Here is a 23,069-nt window from a genome sequence, read left to right as displayed (position 1 = left end):
TCCATTGTATAAATTTTGAAAACACAACATTTTACATTATCTATTCAATCAAATAAAAAATATTCAGCTTAGGTCATAAATTTGCAGGATCTATAAACATAGCTAGGGGATTTACAGATTTCATCTTTGACCTGTTACGAAATAAGAAGAGCGCATAATGTTAATGTTGAAGCATATATAAATTACAAAAGAACACTACAGAGGCTAATTCATCTTCGACCTGTTACAGAGTCTCAAAGGGGCTTCCGAACGAAGAAATTCTCGTTATTTTTGAGATTTCTTGCAGAGATTTTTCACCCATTTCAGGCTCAATATCTTCTTTCCCGACTTACTTTTTTCATCTTTTTTCTTCTTCTTGTCATCCTCCGATGCAGGTGGCAGAGGTTCCGGTCCCCACTGATCTGCCCATGAAAGCCCCTCGGAGCCATATATGTCCATGTTCTTGTTTTCTTTTTTAGTCCCTTGGCATTCCCAGACAAGAATTCCTGCAAAAAGAGCCCGATAAATTTGTCTTGATCGATATGCATCTTTGCTATATATGGCTATTTTCTATAGTTAGCCAATGGATTTAGTTCACCTGCTCAACCGGCTATTTTGTGACAGCCTTTCATCCATTGTCTTTGGCTTTCTTTCACAATCTCAAAAGTCCAATTCTTGGAGAAAATATAGCGACAAACTGAACAGTTTTGAATCAAATGAACTGAGAGGTATTTCAAGTCAAAACTATATTCAACTCGCACGGATAATTCAAACAATTTCATTGACTATTTGGCCATCTTGATACTACTTTTTAGTTTTTACAGCTTGTTTCTTCTTTAATAATGCACATTACCATGGAAGAACTTCTTGTTCTCCTATGATGTTCTTATTTGTTTAATTAACAATTGTAATAGAGTTTTGCTGGGGTGTCAGTGTTGGGAAATTAAATTCACAACCAGGGTTGGAGAAGAAACAATGCAAAAATTTAATTAAGAGGATGAAAAAACGAATCAAGATCATGACGAAAATGGAAGGTTCAAACATGACATTACATCGTTGTCCTCAAACGATATTTGCCCCCTCTTGATATTAATGTTGGTGCTTAAAGGATCTCGCGGCAAACGATTTGAAGGATTGATCAAACTTTGATGTAGAGAAACACAAAAGCACAAGTATTTCTCCACCCGAACTTGAAGAACATAAAGGGAATATATGAATGTGAAGGAAGAAATGATTTTTCTTTCTTGTGGAATGATGACAGATTACCATATATTTTGTAATCTGATTTCCATGTGTTTTTTATGTCTAATAAACACATATTTATAGCCATGAATCATAGCTTCACGAAATGGTGTCAAAATAAGATGAAAAGTGACAACTTTTAATCCAAAACGGCTCCCAAGTTTCAAATTGATAAATCAGTCAACGGCTATTTTCTAACACTATGCGTACGCATAGTAGAAGTAAAATCAATTCTGATTTTGCCAAAGCACGTTTCGCGTACGCACAAAAATAAGCCTGTAAGTACACATAGGCAAAAATCAAATTTTTCATTTTTCAATTTCTTTTGATTCTACCAATTCCAAAATTGAGTCCAATATCATTCCATTGATTTTGAACAAATATTCAACAGTCAGAGTAGAGGTTTACAAAACTCTTACCGACTACCTATAACAGGAGGTGGGTGGTTATGGGTAATTTTTTATACAGTAGGGGTTGTCTAATTTAGTAGAATCAATATAACTGATCTAGTTATTGGTTAGTCTAAGTTGAACGTAAAGTCTGTATACTCCATCCGTCTCAATTATATAGGCTTGTTTCGTTTTTCACAAGGATTAAGAAATCTTATTTAATGTCATTAGAAAATTAATTTTTGCCATGATCTTTCCTAATTTATCCATATTTAATTTTCAGTATGTAGTAGTAAATTATTGTTGAAATTAACAAAGAATTTGAATTATTTAATTTGAAGAAGAAGAAATTAGGCACCGTTTGATTGGCAATTTATTTCCATGGAAAATGGAATTTGAATAGCATTTTCCAATGTTAGTGCGTTTGATTGGGATTTATTTTTCATGAAATAGGAATTCTTGGATTTCTTGGTAATTGCACTTTTCTTGCTTTTGTGGGAAAATCGGTTACTATTGACTTTTTTTTTTCAATGAAAATAAATTCTAAGAATTATTGTAAAAAAAATATTTCTCTTTAATTGACAATTTTTATATAAAACAAAATCAAACGAACACCAAAAGATAGATGATTTTTTTTATTTATTATTGTTATTTTTTTATTTTGGCAATGAAAATAAATTTCATCCCCAATACCAGTAAATTCAATCCCTTTAATTGACAATTTTCATGTAAAATAAAATCAAACAAATACCAAAAAATACTTTTATTTCAACATTTTTCACATGGAAAATTATACCAATTAAACACAATAATTTACAATTCTCAGGAAAACAATTTCTAGTTAATTCAATTCCCTGGAGTTCGTTTTCTTTCCACCCAAATTTCATCTTTGCAATCAAACGAGCCCTTAGAGTTGTTCCATGTTTCCAAGAAGTGGGAATGTGTGTATTTGGATGATTTCATGAAATTGGCATATTAAGTAGGAAAAATTGAATAAGGATATATTGGTAGAGGAACAAAACAAAACATTTTAAATTAGGAAACAGACTTATATATTTGGGATAAGAGAAAAAGGAAACTCAGCCTATATATTTGGGACGGACAGAGAATTTTGTTATATAGCAAGATGTAAATTTTTCAAAGACAATAGTGATGTATGTTTCGTATAGGATTGACCTTTCCAAGCAGCTTGTTGATGAGATGCAGAGATGGCGCAGATTTTTTATTTTTGGGATTAACAGCCGAATGGAGCATATCATACGATGGGAGGTTTTAACAGTAGAAGTGGGGAATATTTTGCACAAAAAAGATAGGTAACTACACTCTTCAAATCGATAAATTTACTCTTTAAAACTTACCGAGCACGTCAAGTACACAAATGATTTATTTTAACTTGCAATTTCATTTTCATCACAATTATTGACATTTTTTTTTAATTATTTATTATTTATTATTTATTATTTTTCCCTTTCTTATCTAATCCTCTGGCTTTGTACTCATATATACCACAGACGGACCTATGGCCTTTTGTTTGGTTTGTTGTCGTATTTGAAGAATGAAGGACTTTTGAGGAAATTTCTTGAGGACGAAGGAGAGTAAAAAGCTGGCGTTAAAGCTGACAAAACCTTTTACACCAAAGACGGCTTTTTTGTCACGGCATGGCTGGACATGTTCGAGGGAGTAAAATGGTTACCAGAGTGTCGATAGTATGAATGAGCTCTGAGCAGGAATGGTATACCGTGGTTTCAACTAATGGTCGAATGAAGTTGAATAATGCGAAAGTTACGACGCGGCAAAAGGTGTTATAGCTACTAAAATTAAGCTCTGTAAAATTAAGCGAAGATTTGGACCGACTAATGTTGAAGAAGGAACAGACAAGTTATTGTTTAGTGAAAACGTTCCTTTTCAAAGGGTACTTTCATTAAGAAAAAGTACGTCATAAGAACTTTCATTAAGAAAACTTCTGCATATAGAAATTAGAAGTTGAGATCCTGTCTAGGATTAAAGTGGAATTTTGGGTGTAATAAAATTGTTAATTCTGTTCATTACTATGTTATTTATAAATTTACTCATATGCACAGCAAGTGGATCCGTGGCGCAATGGTAGCGCGTCTGACTCCAGATCAGAAGGTTGCGTGTTCGATTCACGTCGGGTTCAATTCCCATTTTTTATTTATGTTTCTCCTTCTACTTCATATCTGGGCTTTTTTATTTCCGGCCCAGTAATCATAAGCCCGTTCGTTGTCTCTCTCATGGAAGCCCACCAATCAGAAGCCCTAATTACACACAACCTTGCGAGGATCTCCAAGTGAACGAATGAAGCACTTTGAGTTTATGGAATGAATATTATCGAGACAAAAGAATTCTTTTTCTATCAAAATGTAAAATATTTGTTCTCATCAAGCAAATCAATCGGCTGAATTTTCAATCATCCCATCCAATTCAAGAAGGAGACTTCAGAGAAAGACTTAAATTTGGATTATTTTGAAACATTAGTGTAAAAGCTAGGCAATATGGTTAATAACGCTTTAATTACCGTAAAACTATATCAATTAAAGTAAAAAGAAAACAAATCATGCTATAAACAAAAAAACAGTTCTCGATATCCACTTCCAAACCCTAATTGAGCTAAAGAAAACAAATAAATCAGAGGAACTTTGCTATTTGTACACTGATTTTTGACATTTTGTTTGAAACTTGTATTGTTGTCAAGTGTCAATTGGATGAAAAAACTGTTTGAAATTTAAATTGTCCAATAGAGTAGTGACACGTAACAAAGTATAAACTAAAATATACATCGCAGTGTACATGTAGCAAGGTTCAAATCGGAAATTGAAGAGATACAAATCAAGCCTCCACAATTTCAGAATCTACTTGGTGAATGGCTGGTTCTCCCCAATTAGAATAGGTAGATTAAATCCTTCCCTTAGAACCGTACTTGGGAGTTTCCTAATTCATACGACTCAAAAAACTTATGAATTTTAAATATTGAATTATTCAGTAAGGGGTTTATAGATTTGAGATTTTAGGATTTTGCCTTTTGTAAATGCTTAATTAAGTAAAACTTGTGAATTTTGTTTTCATTTTTCAATTTTGTTTCAAATTATATGCAATTTTATTTCTTATTTTGAGATGAGCTTATTTTAAAATTCTTCTTTTTTTTGCTATTTGTTATGCATTAAAAAGAGTGACATAAATGTGTCAAGTTTTAATTGTTAAATAAAAAAAAAGGACAAAATTCAAATTTTATAAGATCTAATTCTAGAGTAGTTGAAAATATTGCTTTCTTAATCGTTGTCTCAATCTTAGTTCCAAGATCCACTCTTATTCTTAGTTCCAAGCAACACTCTAATTTGAAAAGTCTTCCCAAACGGGTTTTTTGGATCATTAGGATTTATTTGATAGAACTTCTATTTTTACTTTTACTTATCGTAGAAGAGCTTTTAGCCTGAAATAAAAACATTTCCAAAAGTATATACAAGGAGAAAATGAGAGGAAATGGGGGGAAAAAGAAAGCATGGTCTGAATTTTTTGCAATTCCACATACAACTGAAATACAACGTGAATCAATGATTCACTTCACTGAATCAAAATGTGAATCAATTATTCACTGAAAAAGGCATTCAAAGAGTGAACACACAAATTTTGCTCCTTCCTTTATGCCTCATCCCATTCATCATTCTTGTATGATACCAAAGTGTCAACTTTGTGTATCTGCACAAGTAAATCAGGAAATTTGTTAACAATGATCATCTAAAATATGATAATCGTCTTGATTTCGACTCAGAATTCAGTGCATGAAGTCAAAAAGAGATGGAAAATCGAAGGACGATAAGGATAGTAAGTGAACCCCAAAATTAGGCTGCAGATTTTACCTTAGTATCAAAGGAGTGCAATTTCACCATCTGTGGGTTGGCTATCAGTTTAGGGTCACTCTCAACCCAAGTAAATGGGACTGCCACATCTGTGTCTGTGTAGGCTAACACATCAAAAACACCTGCAATGCACAACAACCAAATTAATTATAGAATCGACAATAATAATACAATGGTGGTGGATGTTGCTCGAAAATTAACATCACAAATATCGAGCCCCCAGTGTTGTCAGGGACCTAGAAGAAAAGTAATAGAATCGAATCAATACATCGCGAATATCAAGCCCCTATTGTAAGATCACTTAGAAAGAATAATACACGATGGATTGGCTCAAAAATGAACATCACAAATATCGAGCCCCTAATGTTGTTGGTCAGGGACCGAGAAGAAGAGCACCGAATCAAGACATCACTAATATCGAGCCCCTATTGTTGGTGGTTGGGCACCAAGATCTAGATCACTCAAAAAGAACAATACGTGATGGATTTTGCTAGAAAATGGACATCACAAATATCAGGCCCCTAATGGTGGTGCTTAGGCACCGAGATTAAGAGAACTCAAAGTTGGTACTTGGGCACCGAGAAAAGAAGCACGCAAAAAGAATATACTATGGATGTTGCTCGGAAATTAACATCATGAATATTGAGCCCCGTAATGTTGGTTAACATCACAAATATCGAGACCCTAATGTTGGTGGTCCGGCACCGAGAACAAGAGCGCTCCAAATGAGATCATTGGATGAGCCCAAGCACATATGTGAATTTTCGAGCAACATCAAATGACAATAACAATCCCTTTACATTAATCTAACAAATTCTTACAGGGTTCATCAAGACATGGCAAATATGTAATGCTGGATGCTATCTGTCTCATAATTGCTTGAATTTCTCTCATAATTTCTTTATCACTTTTCTCTCTTGAAACTCTGCATGACAAAAATAAAATTTTACAGATATTCAAACCAATGAACAATTTTCACAACCCAGGAATATTTTACTCAGAAACTAATTATAAGTTGATTAAATTAAATTACCCCTTTTCGACAACTTCCTTATCCGTCTCAATACTAAAATTCCACCTCTCTAAAACCTCACCACTGGCCTTGCTCATGATTACCAGAACTACCCTCTGCAGCTTCCCAGATTCCAGCCACTCTTCATCAAATTCAAATATAACTTTTAAGGAATATGAACTGAAATAAAGTATAGACGAGAAAGAGGACAAATTCTATACTAATTACACAATCAAACTGTTACAAATATAATATCACAAAAAACGCATGAATATTCAAACATACCAGAAAGCTGTGCATTTAAGTTGGAAATGAATGATTTGACACCTTCATCTTGAGTAAGCAGCATTGGAAGTCCATATTTCTTGACTTTTGCAAAACTTTCTTCGGGGTAAACTGCACGGTTGTACAAAATACTGAAAAAAAAAATTCAAATTCAATTTGAATCCCTCGACCATGAACTACATTCAAAATGAACAAAATAACAATAATAATTAACGAATCTTGGATTATAACCTGTTTGCAGCATAACCTGAAAAGGGGTTCCATTAAATAAAAAATTAGTCCACATTCTTGAAAACCCACAAAATAAATTTAAAAGAAAATGACAATAAGAGAGACAGACCGAAGAATTCACTGACTATGGCGGCCGATCCGCGAAGAGTGATTATGTCTTTTGTGGCAGTTCTTGAAGCCATGGATACGCTTTGAAGACTGCGGGATATGGGATTTGATTCAGGGATAAAAGCAATTAATTAAATCTTGTGGGATTTTAACGATAGAGGATAACGATTTTATGTTGGGAATGTTGGTGGAATATGAAGAGATGGATTTACGGTTTTGATAAAATGAAAGAACAGCGGCAACGGCTAGTTTTTTTGTTGGATTTCTTAGTGGGTTTGTTAACGGTCGAATTGTTTGAAAATTTGTGCATTATATTATTTTGAGTAAATTCCACCAAAGGTTCCTCAACTTTTTTTAGTGTGGCGCCTATGCTCCCTACTTTTTAAAATTGTGCATCCATGTTTCAGTTAATGGAAAATATTTATTTGAACTTTAACGGCCACGTGAATTCAAGTGACGTGGGGGTGACAGTATTGCACCTTTAGAAAGGAAATCACATTTAGGACAATTATTTCAAAGAAAGAATCAAATGCTAAATTTCTATGTTACTTATTGAAGCAAGAATCTTGAGAAATTTCAAACAGCTCTTTGTCCGTGAATATATTTTCTTCTAATTTATCTAGTTCATGTGCAATCTACCCGTGATTGCTATACAGCTCTTTGTCCGATTCTATTTCCATTTCTTGATTCTAACTCGTCTCATGTGTCATTGAAGGAAAACTACCGATGAAAGCATGAGAAAAGACCAATTCAACTTGAGACATTAATGGTTTTGCTTACAAGTAGCGAGTAGTAAAATTATTCCAAAAACTTTCATTCTCCAAAAAAATAAAAAAAACGAAGACTAGTAAAATTTCTTAGGATCCGTTTGATAGGGTGGAATTGGATTTTCTAACTTTAGGTGTTTGATACATTTTTTTTTCCATGACATTCAAATCCTTGATTTTCTTGAACTTTGGAATTTTCTTGGTTTTTAGAGAAAACTAATTCCCATTATATGGTGGGAATTGGTTTTCCCACGTATTGTAGCTTATTTATTTTATTTTTTTCATTTTTTTTATGTGTCAATGTAAAGAAATTTTATCCCTGATTGTAAAAAATCATTTTCCTTTAATCGACAATTTTCATGTAAAATAAAGTCAAACAAACGTCAAAAGATAGATAATTTTTTTGGCTTTTTTTTGGCAATGGAAACAAATTATATCCTCAATACTAGTAAATTACATCCCTTTAATTGACAATTTTCATATAAAATAGAGCCAAATGAACACCAAAAAATATTTTCATTTCAACATTTTTCATGTGAAAAAATATATCAATTAAACACAATAATTTACAATTACCAGGAAAATAATTCTAGGCAATTCAATTCCCTGAAATTCACTTTCTAGATAATTCGATTCTATTTTTACAATCAAACGGACCATAGTTAATATTCATAAAATTTATCACTCTTCTTCGACAATTCCAACATCATTTGGATGTCATGTGGCTACTTGACGTCCTTTTGGGTAGGTGGTGACACGGATGCAGCAAACTGTAGTTTCGGATTATCGTGTTGTGTACTATATCATAGGCTTAAGGTTGCAAAGACTCTCACGCACAGGTGTCGTGGTGTAGTTGGTTATCACGTCAGTCTAACACACTGAAGGTCTCCGGTTCGAGTCCGGGCGACGCCATTTCTTGTTTTCTTTCTCTTATATATTTTTAAAAATATTTTGTGCACTTTTAATGGGCCTATCTGTACCAGAAAAAGGGCCCACTAACGTTGACACCTGGTCTGCAGATTATAGAGGCTGTTTAGGAGTGATTTTGAAAATTGATTTTTTGACCGTCAGAAAAAAAGTGGGGTCCACCCGTGAGCGAAGAAGTCAAATATGACGATTGAAAAAATGAAATAATAATCAAAAAATCAATTTTTTGGGTGAAAAAATCGGGCCCAAACAGGCCAAAACTGTGAAGTGTGACATCATATTTCACGGGAGAGTATCAAATAAAATGCATGTACATCACTTCCTATCTACTTTTTCAAATCATACAGAATTTTAAAAAGAAAAAACAAAAAAAATGAAAGTCAACGCTCGTTGACTAAAGTATTTCTATTCATAAAATTATAGAGAAAATTGAAAATAATTCAATCAATTTCATGCTCTAACGTGTTTCATTGAGATTTTTTCGAGACATTGAAATAAACCCACCGATAATTCTAAAATAATATTATTTGATGTTTTTTGTTCATTTGCATTTTTTTTTCAAACTTGTTGAATGACAATGGATTAGTTTTTGTAATAATACTAGCTAAGTTGTACATGTATATAGAGCCTGTTTGTGAGTGATTTTGAAAATTGATTTCTTATTCGTTAGCAGAAAAGTGGGGTCCATCCGTGAGAGAATAAGTCAAATACGACAGCTGAAATAATAAAATAATGGTCGAAAAAGGGTAATTAGCACAAAACATCCTTACCTTTCAATATTTTTGTAGAAAACGTCCTCACCTTTCATTTTTTGGCAGATTATACCATCACCTTTACCTTTTTTTGCTCAAAACGTCATTCTATCAACTCTCCGTTAAAATATTCCGTTAAATCAAAAGGTAATTAGCACAAAAGGTCCCTACCTTTCAATATTATTGTGCAAAACGTCTCTACCTTTCATTTTTTAGCATTTTTACCCCCACCTTTCACCTTTCATTGCGAAAAAGGTCATTCTCATTCATTTTTTCAATAAAATGACGATTTTACCCTCATATTCAAATAAAACAAAAAGAAAAGAAAAGAAAAATAAATAATTAATTGTAATTATAGTCCTAAATCTTTTAAAACATTACAGATAAATTCTAAACTTTCCACTACCACCACTTTCATAACCCCACTAAGCCACCACCTATAGATCCATATAGCACTACCTTTCGACCACAACACCTATCGGACTCCACCACCACTACCAGCCTCACCTCACTCTTTCCAATATCCTCCTCCATAGTAGGGGTCACCAATCTGTCTAAAACAACCACATTTACGGTGACAGAGTCTGGTGGGAATGGTGGTAGAAAGGTGGTATTATGTTGATTTATAGTTGGCAGCTTGATAGGTTGTGAAAGTGGTAGTGGTTGGGAATTTATGATTTCTTTGTAATTTTTTAAAAATTTAAGGACTATGGTTGCAGTTGGTTATTTATCTTTTCTTTTTGTTTTATTTGAATAGGAGGGTAAAATCGTCATTTTATTGAAAAAATGGATGAAAATGACTTTTTTCGTAATGAAATGTGAAAATGCTAAAAAATTAAAGGTATGGACGTTTTGTACAATAACATTGAAAGGTAAGGACGTTTTGCACAATAATATTGAAAGGTATAGACCTTTTGTGCTAATTACCTTTGATTTAACGGAACATTTTAATGGGGATTTGGCAGAAGAACGTTTTGCGCAAAAAAAGGTAAATGTGAGAGTGTAATTCGCCAAAAAACGAAAGGTATGAACGTTTTCCACAAAAAAACATCGAAAGGTATGGACGTTTTGTGCTAATTATCCGTCAAAAAATCAATTTTTTGGGAGAAAAAATCGCTCCCAAACAGACCCATAATATTCTTAGTTCATGAAAATTATTCTTCAATCATTGACTAATATCAATTTATAAATTCCACAATATTATTAACCAATATATTTGTATGCATAAGCTATATTTGGACCGACCATAGAATTTGATGAGTAAGTATCCATTTGCATGAAGGGGTCAATGTGAAGAGATTTGTAGAATTATGCAAGATTTGGACTTCACTACAATTTTCCTCGATCGATTATTGGAAATTGATTGATGAGATTTACAGAAAAAGCTAATTACCTTATATAGATTCAACGTTTGGTGACAAAATTTCTAACCAAATCATTACTATTAGTAGTTGTAACATTGAGATCATAATTTCGACTCTACGAAAAAATGTTAATTACTCTTAAATAAAAAGTTGAAAAAGTCGAAAAAGAAAAAAAAATGCATTTAAAAGTTGGAAGTAGAGAGGCAAGAAGCATGTGTTGGAGAAGTGCAATCAAGCCATGGATCACGTTCCAATTTCACATGTCCATACAATAAAGCTCCAATTTATTTTTATTTCTTTGCTTTTGTTTCTAATGTTTATTCTTCTTTAATATTATTGGAGGATCAAAACATCTTTTTAACAACAATTTAACATAAATAGGGATTGGAAGAAAATGTAAAAGAAGTTGATGAAAGATGAGAATTTTATTAATTGCATCATATTTTAATTATATTGAAGTTCTTAATTTTATTGCTTATATTCTTTAACTTTTTATGTATTTTATTCCCATTATTCAATTAATTATCACATTTTGTCTTTAATTCCTTCAGAAAAACTCGTTTAGAGGGCATAAAATAGCTTGTTTGCCCATCATATATTTTAAAGATACAATAAATACAAAACGATGACAAAATTATTTTTCTCTAATTTCAAAGCATATAATAGAGTATTTTGACATAAATCATCGTCGAGAATGGAACATGCTAACTAATAGAAGGTCGAAAAATAATAATTTATTGAAAAATTAGGATTATGAGTATTACAATGAACAAAGATAATAAAATCTTAAATATAATTAAAATATAGAGTAATAATAATTCGTACATGAATAACATTATCGGTTAGCTAGAGTTCAAATAAAAATATATATGGTAATCCAAATAAAAATTTGCAATATGGCCTTCAATTTTCACCATAGCCATGTGTGTATTCCATTCTGTTTTGTATTAATAATAAAAAAAAACATACATTTTTTTCTCAACTTGATTCTTAATTACATATTCTCAAAATAAATAATTTTACACAGAATTCAAAATTTTTCTTTATTTTTTATTTTGACATTATTCAAAAATCACTATTGTACAATCTATTCTCTTGAAAGAAAATGATAGTATAGTTATATTGCTACTAAATCTCGTTTGTTTCTCATTTTTTTAAAAATGAAAATAAAAAATATAGTTGTTACGAACTCCACATAAGAGATAGAAATTCAAATTTGGAGGCTTAATATGATGAAAAACGATTATATTTTTTATTTTTTAATGAGGAAAAAATGGAAACCGAGCAAGGGCTAAATAAGGAAACAAATTATCCAATAAGTAATTATTATTGATTACCTTGTAAACTCCGAACGTTCCTCAAAAAATGAAAAGCAATTCCCATCGGCCATTCCGAGTAATCTCAAATCAGTTGACTCATCCAGTTTTGTTAAAAACAGTAGGAATCAAATGGTAATATTCTAAGATTCCAATACTAAAATCTACCCACCGGTTTTCACCAAAACCGTTTTTAGTCCCCCTTAAATAATCCCTCCGATCTCTCATTTTTTTCCACACTAACTGCCTTTCATCACTCTCTGTCACTCTATAAAAAAATTCTTTTGCATTTTCTCTATATTCAAAGAAATGGGGAAGATCAAGATCGGAATCAATGGTTTGATTTCTCTCTTTTTTTCTTTTTTTTTTTATTGGCTTTTCTTGAAATGCCTGTCAGTTAATTAGCAATGATTTTTTTTTTAAAGCTTTTTCTGCGATTTAAAAATCGATTTTTGAATATATCTATCAATGATTGAATGTTTTAGTGTTTTTTCCTGTTGATTTTTTATTTTTTTTGGGTTTTCTTGAAAAAAAAGGGGTCTGTTATTCTCTACATTGTTTATAATTAGCAAGTGCCTTTTTCTTTTTTTCGTTTCTGTGTGATTTTGTGAAATAGGTTTTGCCTGTATCTAGCAAAGATCCGATCTTTTGTGTTTTTTATTTAATATTTTATCAGGATTTGGAAGAATCGGTCGATTGGTTGCAAGAGTTGCTTTGCAAAGGGATGATATTGAGCTTGTTGCTGTTAATGATCCATTCATCACAACTGATTACATGGTATTTCACCCCTCATATTTGTACACAACTGTCTATTTGGCATGACTTTTGAAAAGTTAGCTTTTGGATTTACGGATCCAAATGTATATTTGGCATGGCTTTTGGAAAGTTACGAGTTTCGGATCCAAAAGCTGCTATTGGATCTGTGTGGCTAATTTTATAGTATAGCTTTTGATAGTTAGAAGAGTTTTTAGAGTAAGTTGGTGTAACGTCACTTATTTTATAAGAACCATACTGCATGTACACTTTAGTTTATACTTTATAACGTGCCATTAATCTATTGAATGGTTTAAATTTCAAACAACTTTTTCATCCAATTGACACTTGACAACAATGCAAGTGTCAATCAAATGTCAAGAATTAGTGTACAATTAACAAATTTTATTCTAGAAGCACTTTAAAAATTAGGTAGCTTCCTCTAAAACTCTCAAAATAAAAGCCACACCAAATGGCCCGCTTAATCGGGTACTTATTAGCTATGTGACAAGAGGTGTAAGTCCCAAATGCAATCAAATAAGTCTTGAGAGTATGTTTGGCAAAGTTTCTTTAAGGTTATAAGTTAGTTAAACATAGTTTTTATTTACACATTTTGTAAGCTTTGATAGTATGACAAGAGTCTCACATGAGGCAGAAGTCGAGGAGTAAGTCTCAAGTAGCTTTTTCGAATAACATGCTTATTAATTGATTTGTTTGATGTGAAAAATATGCAGACATATATGTTCAAGTATGACAGTGTGCACGGCCACTGGAAGCACCATGAGGTTAAATTGAAAGATGAAAAGACACTTCTCTTCGGTGATAACCCAGTCAAAGTCTTTGGGTTCAGGTAGAACTTTCCCACATTATTGAAGTTTAAAGAAGAGATAATTAAATTTAATATCTCAAGCAGAGTGGACAAAGATCGTGAGTTAAAGTCTGGTTCCATTGATTTATGAAAATTGAAATAACATTTGATTTTTTAATGAAATTATATATCTTTGAAGGTCAAATTTAAATAAATAAACGAGTTCCTTAGATGAGGTGGTTCGATATAATACACTAGACTAGTTAAGATGTGTTTGGCATACGTTATTGGACATCAGTACAATGGATACAATTTTAATTAGTATTTCTTTTTGGAAACTTGTTATTATAGTGTGTTTGATTGTAGAGTTTGCCATTTTTAGGAATCCGGAGGAGATTCCGTGGGCTGAAGCTGGTGCTGAGTTTGTTGTCGAGTCTACTGGTGTCTTTACGGACAAGGACAAGGCTGCTGCCCATTTGAAGGTCGTCTATCGTGCTCTTTTTCTTTTAGATTGAATTGTCTTTGTGTATCAGTTTTATTACTTTGTACTTGGTTTGCGATGGCTTTTTAAATTGCTATAGGTCATGTTTTACTTCAGTTTTTCCCTGGCGATGGCTTTTTAAATTGCTATACAGTTCAATGTAAGGGCTATTATTTCTGCAATTTGCTAAAAATGATGCTAATCTGAAATTCTAGGCAAGGATATGTCTTCATGGTCGATAATATATCAATCACAATGCTCTTTTGGATCAGATCACCATTAGTTTACTAGGGATCGTGATTTTGTATTCAATCACTTATTGACTTCTTTCTTGTGAAGATTATGAATTGTTTCACCTGATGTATCTTTTGCTGATCTAACAAAATCAGGGCGGTGCTAAGAAGGTCGTCATCTCTGCTCCAAGCAAGGACGCTCCCATGTTTGTTGTGGGCGTGAATGAGAAGGAATACAAGCACGAGCTAAACATTGTCTCCAATGCTAGCTGCACCACAAACTGTCTCGCTCCATTGGCCAAGGTTTTGTTGGCATTATGTTGTTTCTTGCACGTTATAAATTTTTGTACTTATTTTCCGATGCTTAACTTTTAATTGGTTCAAAATCTGTCAGGTTATTAACGATAGGTTCGGTATTGTGGAGGGTTTAATGACCACAGTCCACTCCATTACTGGTGAGTGGCTTTCGTTATTTATTGTATCAACTAAAATATGAGTTGTGAGGTTCGGTTTTGACTCTCTCGTCTTACTTTTGCAATATATGATATCGTAGCCACTCAAAAGACTGTCGATGGTCCATCAAGCAAGGATTGGAGAGGTGGAAGAGCCGCCTCATTCAATATTATTCCTAGCAGCACTGGAGCTGCCAAGGTAACGTTTTGTTTCTAACTTTTACTATTTCTGCTAATACAATAATGACAAACTAACATATAGATTTTGTGGTCAGTTTTATGAATTCTAGTAGGGAACTTTCCGAATGAAACTTGTATTAGAATTCACGCAAACTTACTTTCAGAATGAAACTTGTATTAGAATTCACGCAAACTTTTACTCGAATATGTCTGTCCTAAATATCTTTGTACTTCAAAAGAACAAGGTTGATTCGATTATTTTTCCTTCCCATTAACTCGAGTTATTTACGTGTTGTCGTCAGGCTGTTGGTAAAGTTCTTCCGTCCCTGAACGGGAAGTTGACCGGGATGGCATTCCGAGTCCCTACTGTTGATGTCTCAGTGGTGGACCTCACTGTAAGACTAGAGAAAGAAGCCACCTATGATGAAATCAAAGCTGCTATCAAGTGAGTTCTTTTCTTCTGATGTTATGCTATGCTCGAAGGATTAATCCATTTACAATAAAATGAACAAGCTTGGTTCAATAAATTCGTGGACTGAAATTTATTTGCTCATTTTTTCTCAGGGAGGAGTCAGAGAACAAGCTCAAGGGTATCTTGGGTTATACTGAAGACGATGTGGTGTCCACGGACTTTGTAGGTGATAGCAGGTAAAAATTAAAATTGTTAATTTCGAACCTTACGGTTTATATCTAATCAATGCGATGAGATTACGACCCAACATTGTTCTAATTCAGGTCAAGCATTTTTGATGCCAAGGCCGGGATTGCTTTGAGCAAAAACTTCGTTAAACTTGTCTCCTGGTACGACAATGAATGGGGATACAGGTAAAAATCTATCTTTCTCCGGTTCAATTCTTCCAAACTTGTGCTAATCTTGAAATTTCTTGATCTTTTCCTCCGCCTGCGTATAGTCGTGCTAACATCAATACGGTTTTCCGTTGCAGTTCTCGTGTTATCGATTTGATCCGCCACATGGCTTCTGTTAAAGCTTGAAGCTCTGAACAAGCTTTAAAGAAAGTTTTTCCTTTGTGGAGTCTGGAGGTTGTAGTTGTTTTAGTTGATGTTGAATAAAATCTAGATGCATCTGTACTGAGGCTCTGGTCAAGTTTGTCTATTTACTCGAGTCATTGTGAAACAAAATTTCTCTTGTGAAGTGAGAATGAAATTTTTCTTGAAAATCTTCCCGTCTGAGTTTGTGTGTTTCATGGGATTTTTCATGGCAAGGATGAATGGTTCTTTGTTGGATTCTTGGCTCCGTCTTCTGAGGCTCCTTATTCATGGAAATTCCTCAAATTTTTACAATTGAAAATTTGAAAATTTTCCCCATTGTTTTTCTTTTTAAAAATTATTATTTTTTAAATAATAAAAACAGAACTCAACCCAAAGACTACTAAATTCATTCAACACTTTATTTATTTATTTATTTATTATTATTATTATTATTATTATTATTATTATTATTATTATTATTATTATTATTTCACCTTTTTCCTCCCCTTTTTTCTTCCTAATATTGAAAAGAAATTTGAAGTCTTGCATTTCTTGCAATGAAATCACTACAACCTTGAGTGATTCCTTTTTCTCTGAATATGGGAAAATAATAAGGTGGGTGTCCTCAACTAAGATTTTGATGAATTTTAAAAAATTATAAATCCTAATAAATTTTGTGAATATGAATAGATTTTCACAAATTCAATAAAAATCTTGAAATTTCAATATATATTTTTAAGTTTGAAATTCATTCTTTTTTTTTTTTTTTTAATTTCTCTATTTATAAAATATTTTTAAATTCACTAATTATTGAGGAAACCTAGGTTTTAAAGGATTTCATTGTATTTCATTAAAATTTCAATTGGGAACATTTGAATTTTAACGATTTTCATTAAAATTCATTAATATCTAAATTGAAAATACCTAAATTTAAAAGAATTTTTAAAATTCATCACAATCTTAATTGAGGACACCCTCCTAAAGATACTTAAATCTTGGATTTCATGCAATGAAATCACTAAAACCTTAAGTCTCATTGGTATTTAAAGTTAGTCTATGATATCGAGATTATTGTTTAATATGCATAATACTTTTATTAGATAATATGTCAGTGATCCAAATTCAATAATGTTAAGTATCAATGATATTAAATAACGTTATTTTTAAAAACCCAAATCATTATCATGGTTATTTTTTTTTTTTTCCTCTCTGCTTTACAATACTATTATTTATTATTCAACAATGCCTTCAAAATTTATGCTAAATTAACCTTTTCTTCTGTAATCTAATGCTTTAGAGGATTATTATTATTTATATCAATTTGTTTAAAAGTTGAATTAGAATTATAGTGAAATTGTTGTTATATGTTTGCCAAGTTTAGCGTATAACATATATGATTTTTCTGTTTTGGGTTTGATTTCTGTTTTTGGTTGTTTTTCAAATTTTGACCAACTTGTCACTATTGAGATGGGAATTCTTGTTGAATTAGCTAAGGGAAAACTTTCGGGCTATATTGTCATAAAATTATTCACAAAATTTCAAAACAAACTGGTAATTATTGATAAATTCAGTAACAATTTACTTACTAATTTACCCGTGGATAAAGAGAACAGAAAATGCCAAAAAGTCAAATTATCGTGTGAACTTTTAGTAAGAATTTATTTATTATTATTATTATTATTATTTTTTTTTTTTTGGCTGTTTTGCCAGTCAAGAAATCTGCTCTCTAGGATTTTGGCTTTGATTATACGAATTTATTGTCATCTTTAATTTGACCTATTATAATGGAATTGCTTTAAAATATTTTAATATTTGCCCTTTACGTAGTCATTTACCACAATTAATGTCATAGATAGGTCTAGTAGTTAAGAGTGCGTTTGATTTGTCATTTTGAGATTATTTTCAATTTTTGATTTTAAAAAACACTCAAAATGTGTTTGGTATGTTATTTAAAAAAAATGTGTTTTTGAAAATAAGGGAAATTTTACAACACAGAACTCGAAATGACTTTTAGACGTTTTGAGTGTTTTCAAAAATTCAAAGTAACGAAAATGAATTTAAAATTTTTTCAAATTAGAATAATTAATAAAATCACACAACTTACCCAAATACAAACACCCATCTCCCAAACTCCTCCAAAATATTATAAAACTATTTCTAAATTTTTTAAACCAAATGCATTTTCTAATTTTTTGTTTTGAAAAACAGTTTTTTAGAATAACAAACCAAACGCATTTTCTGCAATTTTAAAATAATCCCTCAAACAGAAAAATTGAAAATGAATTCAAAACTGAAAATAGAAAACGGAATCACAAATCAAACGTACCCTAAAATTTTCAGTATTTTGGGAAGAAAATCTTTATCACATTAAGTTTAGAATTTCTTCATTTTTGGGGGGTACGCGGGAAAATTGGGAAAATTTCCCCAAAATATTTGCCCCTTATTTCAACCCACATTAGTAAAATATCCGGAGAAAACTGTGATCAAGGAAAATATATGATAATTTAATTTAACGTTAATGATAATAATTTTTGAGAAAAAATTGGAGACAGTTTCAAAAATGACAAAAAAAATTAGGAACTTATATCTTAATTAAAATGTATAGCAAATAGGAGAATATAATTAGGCTAATAATATTATCACCACAATATTTATTTATTACACAACATTTTAAAAAATGTTGTAAAATAATGAGATAATTATTGATTATTATTCAGTGCTATCTTGATGTATAAATAAGTTTTATCTAGTCTAAAAGATCTATTTCATTCCAATTGTAACTCTTATTTTGAACCCTATAAATATGGGTCCTAATTCTCAATAAAAGACACAATTAAATTTTGATTCTTATATTTTCTTCTCATTTTCTTTATTTTCATAACACGTTATCAGTACAAATTGCAATGATTTTAGTGCTTCCTGTCAATGTCCTAATTTTGATCATAAATTTTTATTCTTGTGTCTATTCCAATTCCTTTTGTCTCTCCTTCCCATTGTAAATACGCAGCCCAACTCCTCGACTTTTCGCGCTAATAAAAATATATTAAGATATCAATTTTAAACATTATGCATTAGTATTTCAACAAGGAAAATTCTGTTTGTACATAATTATTGCACATAATGATGTCCATAATGTGATGTGACAATCATCCAGTTGTTAATGTGCAAGTGTAAGATTTAAATTAAAAATTGGATCCAATGCCAGATGTAATTATAAACACCATTATGTAAACAATTATGTACATATAACACTTCCCATTTCAACAATTTGATACTCAGCAACAACGGAGGTAGTGCAATGGTGATTTCAGTTGGAGGGAATAGATGTTGACATTGCAATGAACACATATTTTTCTACTAATTAAATTGGGTGGCTGCTTATTTGGACAGACAAAAGAAGTTGACTATATGGGTTTTGTCCAATAGTATAAGCCTCTCAAATAATATCATTGGTGTCCTTTGCAGGTGGAATTGGTTGGCTATAGATCTTGCTTGGAGATGGAGGAAGATCGCCCAGCACGAGGCCATAACGTTGTCGAACAAAACATGAAACTGCAAAGGCATGGCTGGTATATATTTGTGCATATCTAATCACCATATTGAATCGTTCTTATTATTCTTAATACGAGTATATTTTATGAGTTTAACACTCGTATATTTATCTATTATAAAATATTGATGTTTTTAAAGTAACACAAAATTATTTACAAATATTTTAATTAGATTTTACTTGCTCCCGAAGAGCATAATTAAATAAAATCTAATATAAATTATGTTTTTACATCTGAAAAGTAAATTCTTATACAATTTATTATTTCAAACAATAATATGTTGTTGCTTTTGAAGAGTATAACATTCTGATTTCAATATTGCGGAAAAATGTTACTCGTAGATCTGTCTATTAAAAATATTTTGTTGTTCTTAAAATAGCACAACATTATAATTAATCAATAAGATAGTTATTGTACAAATAATCATCAAAGAGGGAGTGTTGTAAAATAATGAGATAATTATTTATGATTATTTAATATTATCATGATACATAAATAGGTCTTATCTAATCTAAAAGATCTATTTCATTTTAATTGTAACTCTTATTTTGAACCCTATAAGTATGGGTCTTTATTCTTAATAAAAGACACAATTGAGTTTATACTATATTCTTCTCTTTTTCTCTCTTTTCATAACAAAAACCCCCCAATTGAAATATATTTTCAATAAATACACCACATTAATTTACAAATATAACAATAACCCTATTAAAAAGCAATAATAAAAAAGTGAAGCACAACACACCTATATATATATATATATATATATATATATATATATATATATATATAGTGTGTGTGTGTGTGTGTGTAATTATATTATAATTACAATATGTATAAAAATAAAATGTGGAGGTAGATAAGAAATGTTCAATTTATCATTTTGTCCTTATATAATATTGTCAATATTTTCATTCAAAAATTATAAATTCCACGTTTAATTATTTAATAGTTTATAGTATAACTATTTAATTTACAAATGACGATAAATTAAAAAAAAAAAAAAGGTACTTAAATGTGATCAATAGTTAGGATACAAAGAATCGATGATGGGAGAAATTATCCATCAATCTTAAAAACCTTCCTAATTACTTGTAATAATTAGAAGTTACTTATACTTCTCATATTTTTATCCACACACTAAATACAAGCTTTGTATCTCAATTACACATTTTCATCCAACTTTTTAAGTATTAATAAAAATTAATATTATGTGTCCTAAAAAATAATTAATATAGTATTGGGTATTTATTATTGCGTGTTCATTTTTGCATGAGCATAAAAATTGATAGTAATCTTGTTACTTATTATATATAAATATATAAACAAAAGAAAAAGACTTTTATCTCGGTACATTTAGATGAAGAATTTTTATTCCTCCATTTTTATTAATCCCATTCAAAAGAAAATGAAAACTTTTGTTTCAAATTTTTCGTTTCGATATCTATTTTGAATGTAACTTTGGTTTCTAATTTAAAATAAATGCTATGGATTAATATGACGAGCATGATTAATATGTAATTTTTTGTTTTTAGGTAATATACTTATTTTGTTTTTATTTTTTAGGTAAAAAAGTTTATGATTTGACAAAATGAGTAATTTTTTAATTTGAAAATTATTTATGTACCTTCAGTTTACTTATACGTAAACGTTTGAAACTTAATCAAATGCACATCTTTTAAATTGATTTTTCTTCGCATCTGTCTGTACCACAAAATTGGTCAATGTCGTCGACTCGTCGTTATAGTTGAAAATAGGGGGTCCAACCAAAGTCTAATATAAACAAATCATTACATTTCAATTTATTCAACATTTTCACTTTATGTACGCAATTTTCATAAAACTTTTATTTATATGTATATTCTTTAACAATGTTAATTTTTTTCTTTTAACATTAACAACTGCTTTACTTTAAAAATATTACTCATATCATTTATTCCGCACATAAGACGTGAAACGCACTTGCTTACTACTAGTTACAGATATATGGAGCATTTGTAAGGTTTATGGAGTAATTATTCAGAATTATTACATGTGATTTATGTTACCAACAATTATAGATTTGAAGAAAAATAAATAACAATAATAAAAGGAAAAAGGAAAAATGAAAATTATTTGTTCAAATAGAAAATGAAATTGTTCCTCCTACTTATAAATTTGACACACTTATTTGACAAATAATTGTGGCATTTAATTTAAATCAATCCAAAGCAAAGAATTAAGTGGTTATTTAAGGCATTTTATTAATCTGTTTTGTGTAAATCAAAAAATATTTAAAATATGGTGCAACAAAAACTTCCAATAATTATATTCACACCATATTTTTTATTAGTTTCAATTAAGGTGCTCAAACTTTGCTCATTGTATTGCTTGTGTATCTAATTTTTTATCGATGCATTCTTATTTTCAACGTTCCATTAATTAATATATCTTATCTCTAATAATGGTACTTGTTCAAGATTTATTCATCCATCATATCTTTAATATAACAATAATTGTTGATGGACGATAAAATATTTTTCTTCATTTCAAAAGACATAAACCATGATAAAGAACGAGAGTGCTAATTATTGGAGGGTTGGAAAAAATCACTAAAAAATACAATGAGAAAAGGTTGAAAACCTTAAGTGCAATTAAGATATAGTACAATAATAAAATTACGGTGTAAATGCAAATACCCAAAAAAATTTGGAGTACTCGTCATGCCGTCATAGAAGGGTGATTATTTTCACACCACATTTAGAAGCGAACATTCTTAACAATGAAACATATGAAAACAAATCTTCATAACAAAATGCAGGATGACTTTCTTGTAGAATATATGACGCTTCATCAAAGGAGAACTTGCTATGAAGATAAATATAGATTTTATTGTAAATAAATTCTATGTTTCATTAATAACTTTTAATGTTATACATGAATTCATTATATTGACTTTCTTAAATATCAGCCTTTACATCCTAAATTTTTGAATCTAACTTTTTTTGGGAAATTTTGGTGTTATGTGCATGGTTTTATTTTTTTCCCCATATTGGAAAATTTTAGCAGAAACATTTAAACAAAGAAAATTAGGTTGGAAATCATTCCAATAAATATGGACAACAAAAATACCTTATAATTTAGTTTGGTAGAGAGTAACGAACAGCCTTGCATCTTTTCAAGATACCCCCACATGAAGTGACCGACTTCACAAAATTTGTTATATGTTTAACGTTGTTAAAATTTTATTACATGTTTGGTCCACACGTTAATATTTTATCCATTGTACAGTTCAATTCGAACTAATATTCTATATATAAAAAAAAAAGGTACCCACAAAAGGGTTTAGAGTTCTAACGAAATTAGGAATTTCTTTATCATCCTACTTTATTCAA

General features: G+C 30.7%; 2 protein-coding genes and 2 non-coding genes across 4 annotated transcripts; 3 read left to right on the top strand and 1 right to left on the bottom strand.

The window, feature by feature from the left end:
• Positions 1–3,696: 3,696 nt before the first annotated feature.
• TRNAW-CCA lies at positions 3,697–3,768 on the top strand. The gene has a single exon. It is a non-coding gene; the product is annotated as a tRNA-Trp (tRNA).
• Positions 3,769–5,112: 1,344 nt separating this feature from the next.
• Positions 5,113–7,355, bottom strand: LOC111406290 (mitotic spindle checkpoint protein MAD2). Its single transcript, XM_023035640.1, has 7 exons — positions 7,123–7,355; positions 7,014–7,029; positions 6,783–6,913; positions 6,519–6,639; positions 6,307–6,410; positions 5,486–5,607; positions 5,113–5,324 (listed from the first exon to the last, which is right to left on the bottom strand). Exons 1-7 carry the CDS (start codon positions 7,193–7,195, stop codon positions 5,268–5,270), a joined length of 624 nt encoding a protein of 207 aa, XP_022891408.1. The 5' UTR covers positions 7,196–7,355; the 3' UTR covers positions 5,113–5,267.
• Positions 7,356–8,726: 1,371 nt separating this feature from the next.
• On the top strand, positions 8,727–8,800 carry TRNAV-AAC. The gene has a single exon. It is a non-coding gene; the product is annotated as a tRNA-Val (tRNA).
• Positions 8,801–12,413: 3,613 nt separating this feature from the next.
• LOC111406289 (glyceraldehyde-3-phosphate dehydrogenase, cytosolic-like) lies at positions 12,414–16,356 on the top strand. Its single transcript, XM_023035639.1, has 11 exons — positions 12,414–12,584; positions 12,924–13,024; positions 13,735–13,850; positions 14,191–14,290; positions 14,679–14,825; positions 14,917–14,977; positions 15,076–15,173; positions 15,457–15,599; positions 15,719–15,802; positions 15,890–15,979; positions 16,099–16,356. Exons 1-11 carry the CDS (start codon positions 12,557–12,559, stop codon positions 16,145–16,147), a joined length of 1,017 nt encoding a protein of 338 aa, XP_022891407.1. The 5' UTR covers positions 12,414–12,556; the 3' UTR covers positions 16,148–16,356.
• The last annotated feature ends 6,713 nt before the right edge of the window (positions 16,357–23,069 follow it).

Source organism: Olea europaea, chromosome 12 (genome assembly GCF_002742605.1).
Source record: "Olea europaea var. sylvestris chromosome 12, O_europaea_v1, whole genome shotgun sequence".
Taxonomy (NCBI): Eukaryota; Viridiplantae; Streptophyta; class Magnoliopsida; order Lamiales; family Oleaceae; genus Olea; species Olea europaea.
The sequence above is the reverse complement of the archived record's forward strand: the minus strand, read 5'-3'. Positions and strand labels throughout refer to the sequence as shown.

Excerpts from the sequence above, each read along its gene's own strand:
- LOC111406289 (XM_023035639.1), top strand. The coding sequence starts at position 12,557 with ATGGGGAAGATCAAGATCGGAATCAATG. Across the intron at positions 13,851-14,190 it reads GTCAAAGTCTTTGGGTTCAG|GAATCCGGAGGAGATTCCGT; the intron begins GTAGAACTTTCC and ends TGCCATTTTTAG. Across the intron at positions 15,174-15,456 it reads GCAGCACTGGAGCTGCCAAG|GCTGTTGGTAAAGTTCTTCC; the intron begins GTAACGTTTTGT and ends TGTTGTCGTCAG.
- LOC111406290 (XM_023035640.1), bottom strand. The coding sequence starts at position 7,195 with ATGGCTTCAAGAACTGCCACAAAAGACATAATCACTCTTCGCGGATCG. Across the intron at positions 6,640-6,782 it reads CTTAAATGCACAGCTTTCTG|AGTGGCTGGAATCTGGGAAG; the intron begins GTATGTTTGAAT and ends AATTTGATGAAG. Across the intron at positions 5,608-6,306 it reads GCCATGTCTTGATGAACCCT|GTGTTTTTGATGTGTTAGCC; the intron begins GTAAGAATTTGT and ends TGTGCATTGCAG.